This window comes from Podarcis gaigeae, assembly GCF_964106915.1.
Source record: "Podarcis gaigeae genome assembly, chromosome: 9".
Taxonomy (NCBI): domain Eukaryota; kingdom Metazoa; phylum Chordata; class Lepidosauria; order Squamata; family Lacertidae; genus Podarcis; species Podarcis gaigeae.
The window spans coordinates 58604799-58611392 of NC_139685.1; the positions used below are offsets into that span (position 1 = coordinate 58604799).

General features: G+C 42.3%; 1 protein-coding gene across 4 annotated transcripts in view; it reads left to right on the plus strand.

The window, feature by feature from the left end:
- SLC39A8 (solute carrier family 39 member 8) overlaps window positions 1–2174 on the plus strand; it is a 41170-nt gene extending 38996 nt beyond the window's left edge. For 3 of the 4 annotated variants that reach the window (XM_083756666.1, XM_083756668.1, XM_083756667.1), the window contains one exon: window positions 1227–2174. In XM_083756666.1, coding sequence (XP_083612792.1) covers window positions 1227–1376 — 150 coding nt within the window. In that variant the 3' untranslated portion in view covers window positions 1377–2174. The remainder of the gene's footprint in view (window positions 1–1226) is intronic. The other variant, XR_014568353.1, reaches the window with a different exon arrangement.
- The last annotated feature ends 4420 nt before the right edge of the window (window positions 2175–6594 follow it).

Consider the following 6594-nt stretch of genomic DNA (forward strand, 5'->3'; position numbering starts at 1 on the left):
CACACCCTTTCCCAAGAGACTGTAATAGTTTATGATATATATTTATTCCATGCCATCTTCACCACACAGGGCAGTCTAGAGATTGGAAAGCTAGTACAGTGGTACCTTGGAAGTCGAACAGAATCCATTCTGGAAGTCGGTTCAACTTCCAAAATGTTCGGAAACCAAAGCGCGGCTTCCAATTGGCTGCAGGAAGCTCCTGCAGCCAATCGGAAGCTGCGGAAGTCATGTTGGACCTTTGGGTTCCAAAGAACGTCTGCATACCAGAACACTCACTTCTGGGTTTGTGGCATTCGGGAGCCAAAACGTTCGACTCGCAAGGCGTTTGGGATCCAAGGTATGGCTGTATTTGCTATGCTTCAGCAGAGGGATGAATTTTTCACTGTAGTGGGGAGTACCCCAGGTGACCTGTGTGTCTGCTCAGTCCACTGATCTGATGGTGTTGACAGTTGATTGGGAACTTCAAGGTTCCTCAACCTCTCCATTACTTTCAATATTTCCATAGCTTTAAACCAAACTCGGTCTGGACAGCCTTTCAAATAGATGGAGGCCTTACACCCCATCAGAACAAAAGGCTGCCCTCTAAAGTAGAACACACAGCTATCCTGAAGAGGAATAATCTGGTATCCTAGCAGTTGCAGGCAGAAAATAGTCATGGAAACAGGAGATGCCTGGGTCAGCACTGGGCAGGCAAGTTGCCCTCTCCAGCCACAGCAACAGCCCATGACAGTGCTACTAGCCAATTAGCAAACATCTGTTTGCATCTGCTGGTTGATTGTCCTGAAGCAGTGCTTCCTATTTGCAAACTACAGCTGCTATCAGGTCTGCCCCTCTCTGTTGCTTAGCCCACCCATATGAAAGGGACTTATCGCTGCCTGTGCATTGCATAGACTTAAACTACTGAGAAGCCTTCTTGCACAAGCTCCATTTAAGTGAATGGGGATTGCACAAGATGTATGTGAGTCCATCCCTGAAAGTTACAAAGAGAGGCTCAGCTGAGGAGGAAGCAATTTCCAGTGTTCCTTTCTTGGTGAAGTAATTGCTTGGACACAACACCCAGATCGTTGCCGCTCCAGCAGCTTAAGAACCCAACCCAATCTTATACAGTAATGTAACATAAATCAATGCATGCATTAAAAAAACGCACCATTAAATTCTAATGTAGCATGTTGTTCCACCAGATGGCAACACTTACCTAAAAACTTCCTTCCTTCTGCCTCCTCTAGTTCCCAGAGATGAATGACATGCTGAGAGAAAAAGTGACCGGAAGAAAAACAGATCTAGTCTTCTTCCTGATCCAAAATGCTGGGTTGCTCACAGGGTTTGCTGCGATTCTGCTGATCACGGTGTATGCAGGAGAAATTGAACTGGAATAATGCAATGTTGGAGATGTGATAATGAAGACACTTAGTAAATTAAAAATGGAAGAACTCTTGAACTCCATAAAAGGGACTTTGGAAGTTATAAAGGATTTGATCTGACATCCCATTTTCTTTGGAACGAATACTTTTGGTTTTTGTGTCAGCATGATAATAATCACTTGTGCTGCATAAAGACTTAAACATGTGGGCACTCCAGTACCTGTGGGATTTCCTCTGCCTTCAAGAATTGTGCCGTTAACTTCAGCACACAACTTCCTATTCATCACAAAGAGCCCTGGATTGCCACCTTTGTAGTTTTAATTGAGAAGTCACCTATACCACTGTATACAGAAAGTATTGCATACACTTTAAGAAGCATCCAACAGCAGGGACATCTGCAAGATGATTCTGGCTAAAACAAATACGACTTTGTTTACAAGGAACTTTTTACAGAAGATCCATGGCCACATTTCTAACTGCGATACAAATGGTTTCAAAATAGCTTTAGACTTTTCCTCCTTTGGGGGCAGATTATTATTATTATTATTTTAAAAAAATTATACTTGCTTTAGTACATTTGCATAAATAATGCAAAGATTCCAATTACCAATTAACACTGGATTAATTATACCACTTAGTGCTTTTGATCACTCTTTTTCAAGGGTACTGTGGGCTTTATTATGAGAAGCACATTTTTTATTAAGTGATGTTAAAATTTCAACTTTATTATGTGCGTCATGCTTAAAAGGCTCTGGCCTTATATATAGATATATATATATTAAAAGAGAACAGAAATTAACCATTTTAACATTACAGTAGCTATTTCAAGTTTTTGCTTTGATTTTTGTTGCAAAATTACCGTGCAAATCGATCAGGCAATGCTGATGCCACAGAGTTTGACGAATTGCATGCCTTGGCGTGTCCTAGTCTAGTGGTTCCTTCTGACTATGGAACCTCTTTGTGTGCATTGCTCCTACTGCCATAGGAACTTTATATAAACTTCAGCGAGGAATGCTGCTCCACTAATACATTAAGCTGAATTGGGGAGGCTGCAGGTGTTAAAGTTCTATATACCGTATTTTTCCGTGTATAAGACTATATTTTCCCCCTAAATGTTTCAAGTTTAAAATAAGGGGTTGTCTTATACATGGATAATGTATATATAGTGCATTTTCTTAATTTTGAGTTCCAAAAAATAGGGGGCATCTTATACACAGAAAAATACGGTAAGTATTAGATATTCAGCCTGGAGTGTTATTGCACTCATGTCCTACTTGCAGGCTCTCCGGAAGCACCTGACTCTTAGTCTGACCCGGTGGGTCTCTTATGGTCTTATGGATCTTATGGTCTTATGGATCTGGGACATGATTTAAGGATGCATTGCTTTTCTGCATGGTCATACATAACTGCCTTTGAACACAATACTGTGGTCCCTGGGAAGGTGCCCCAAGGGACACAGGATTTTGGGGGCCTCGCTCTCTGAGACCAGAGAGAGGGAGATCCACTCTCATTTTTCATGTTCTTATTTTCCTCCCACAAGCTGTAACGATGGCAAACAAACCACCCCTTGGATAGCTTTAAAAGAGGATTAGACAAATCCAGGGGAGAAACAGACTTATCGGTGGCTACTAGCCACAATGGCTGTTCACTCTCTCTGCTGTTGGAGGCAGTATGTCTTTGAATACCAGTTGTATTTAAAGGCAAACCTACCCAATTCACATTTTCCAAAACAATATGAGAATCAGAACACAGCCTTTGAGATTCACATTTATCTGAATTTTGCAGTGCAGTTCTCCAACCAAGCACATATAACAAAAATGCACATAATTAAGGGAAAGGGTGCATAAAAATGAACACAGTGGTACCTTGGGTTAAGAAGCTAATTTGTTCTCGAGGTCTGTTCTTAACTTGAAACTGTTCTTAACCTGAGGTACCACTTTAGCTTATGGGGCCTCCCACTGCTGCCGTGCCACCGCCATGCTATTTCTGTTCTCATCCTGAAGCAAAGTTCTTAATCCGAGGTACTATTTCTGGGTTAGTGGAGTCTGTAACCTGAAGTGTCTGTAATCTGAAGTGTTTGTAATCTGAGGTACCACTATAAATTTATGAAAATAATAGGCAAAATGCATTATATTAAGAAAAATTGCTCACAGAAACGTGTTCATGAGTCAAAACTGCCTGCCATGTTATGAGCAGTGCTTTAAAAAAAAAAGGAAAGGAAAAAAGGTGCCAGTACTCACCATGTACATTGCTGTTACAATAAATGCGAAACTTTTAACATTGGGAAAAAAGTTCCCTTGAGTACCCTCCCCAAAAAGCACTGATTACCAGAAATTCTCACTAAAATGCTGCTGAATATAGTTGAGGATTATTATTTTTTTAAATCATAAATTGTTGCGGAATTGAATTGAAAATAGGGGAAATGAGGAAACCAAAACCAAAACCATCCTTCCCTACTGGCAGGCATCTGGTTGGCTGCAATGAGGACAGGATGCTGGGCTAGATTGGCTAATAGGCCTTATGCAACAGGGCTGTTCCGTGGATTTGCAAGCTTTAGCAATTTGGCTGCCATGTCTTCTGCCTCCCCAACCCAAAAGAAGTGCTGCATCTCATAAACTCATTCTGTTGGTCCATGTAGGCCAGTATTGCCCATTCTGGTGGACATTGACTTTCCAGGGTTCTTCCGATGTCTTTCAACCTTTCAACTAGGCACATGCTAAAGCAATAAGGGTCCTGCCAATGGGCGAACGGATGCTAACCGACACCTGGGGTGAGGCAAGCCGCCAGCTGCACACGCGTTGCACCGCTACGTATGACACACACATGGCATCGCTATGTAGGGTGCATGTGTGGCGTCACTATGCACAGCGTATGTGTGTGACACTGCACATGTGTTGTATGTAGCGGCTTGCCTCCGGCACCGCCTGAGCGCCATACGGATGGTGGTGGGATCCTCCGCTTGCGGCTGTAGCAGTGGTGGCAGGATCCCACCGCCGTCCGTACAGCACTCGAGCGGCGCCGGCAGCAAACCGCTATGTACAGTGTGTGTGTGGCGTCGCTACGTAGAGTGCATGTATGCGATGCCACGCATGCGTTGTACATAGCGGTTTGCCGCTGGTGCTGCTCGAACGGCGTATGGACGGTGGCGAGATCCTCTGCTCATGGCCGCAGCTGCAAACAAAGGATCCTCCACATGTGGCTGCGGTGGCGCGATGGCTGCTCGCAGCGCCTCACCCAGGGGCGGCGGGACGAGCACCACATGGGGTGCCTTCTTGTCACCCCCCCAGATATGGTCCCCGGGACGCACCGCCCCCCCACCCCCTTGCGACACCACTGTCTGCCAATAATATGTGCAGTTTTTATATGGAGATGCATTTTTGTATGCATTCATTTCTGCACACACGAATCTACATTTTGATGCATGTTTCCTTCTTGTTATAATTTCATTTATGGTACTCGTATATATTATTTGCACTCCAAAATCTGTGCAACTCCCCTTTTCCCTTTCTTTTGCAATCAAAGCAATACAAGGTACTGCAGTCTGCAGATGTACTACAGTCAGGAAGAAGGAAACGTATACCATATTTCCCTTCTATTCCTGCTGCATTGTGGAAGTGCAATATTTATTACAAAGTTATATATATTTGCCATGGTACTAGGAAACTTTGATTACTTCACTACTCTGAGGATATGAGGTGCTCAGACTTGTCTTATCAGCTTTTTGAATAGAGATTAGACCTTTCCTCATTCATTGTTAAAGTTTCCATTAAAACAATAAAAGGCGTTTACTGAACATTTTTACTGCCTTGCAGTTTCTTCTGACAGAAAGCCAAGGTGATCAAGAGGGTTCATCTATCTATCTATCATCTCTCTCTCTCTCTCTCTCTCTCTCTCTCTCTCTCTCATCTATCTATCTATCTATCATCTATCTATCTATCTATCTATCTATCTATCTATCATCTATCTATCTATCTATCTATCTATCTATCATCTATCTATCTATCTATCTATCTATCTATCTATCTATCTCTATCTATCTATCTATCTATCTATCTATCTAATCTATATCTATCTATCTATCCATCCATCATCTATCTATCTAATCTATCATCATCTACCTACCTACCTACCTACCTACCTACCTACCTGGTTAATGTGTATAAAATACAGTGGTACCTCAGTTGTCAAAATTAATCCCTTCTGGAAGACCATTCGATTTCTGAAATATCTGACAACTGAGGCGCAAAGGGCAGTCTGCAAAGTCAATGGAGAAAATTGAAAAAACCTTCCCGGAAGCCGTTTGACTTCCAAAAAGCATTCTAAAATAGAACCAATTACTTCTGGGTTTTCGGGGTTCGAAAACCAAAATGTCCCACTTCTTAGACGTTCGAAAACCAAGGTACCACTGTATAATATTATGTAAAAGTTAATCAAGGTAGTTATGTGCATGGATGCTGCTACCACAATACAGAAACGTTTGAAGTCAAATTACAAACTGTAGCCTAAACACCATTGAGCATGGGCTGGTTTGGATGCATTGATTCCAGCTTCCTAAATTCTGAACAAGCATCGGTCCAGATCTGTCTCATTTCATTTCTTTTCTCTTCTTCCATGCCATCATAATCTCTAAGACAGAGATTGTGTCTGAAATGCTAAATCCTAGGATCTTAAACCATAGTTTAAACCAGGTTTAAGATCCTGGCTGGTAACCCAACATTAAACAATATTTCTCTGTTTCAGATGTAATGAGGAATACAGAACACAGAACTGGATTACGGGGCCAAAGCTGGAGGGGGGGGGGAGGGTGAGGAGAGCATGGGAAGAGTATGTGAATCTTGTGGGTCATGATATGGAGAAAGTAAATAGAGAAAAGTTTCTCTCTCTCTCTCTCTCCCCCCCCTTATAACACTGGAATTTGTGGACATCCAATGAAAACTGAAGCATAATTCCTGTGCATGCTTTTTCTTAGGCCCTGTCATACCTGTGAGGGGAAGTATGGTTATGTGCTTGTTTTGGTTTTATTAGTCAGTGAGAAGTTCTTGAGTGGATACAGGATGGTGCCCAAAACTTTCCTTCCAAGAGAATCTTGATTGAGTTGATGCAGAACCATTGTGTATTGATTCACTGTTAAGGCTGCACAATGAAGTATGACCGTGTTTAAAGCAATTAGTCTCTAATTGGTTCTCCTGAAGTCACAGCCCTTGCCTGATGAAATGAGTTATGGTAGGATGTG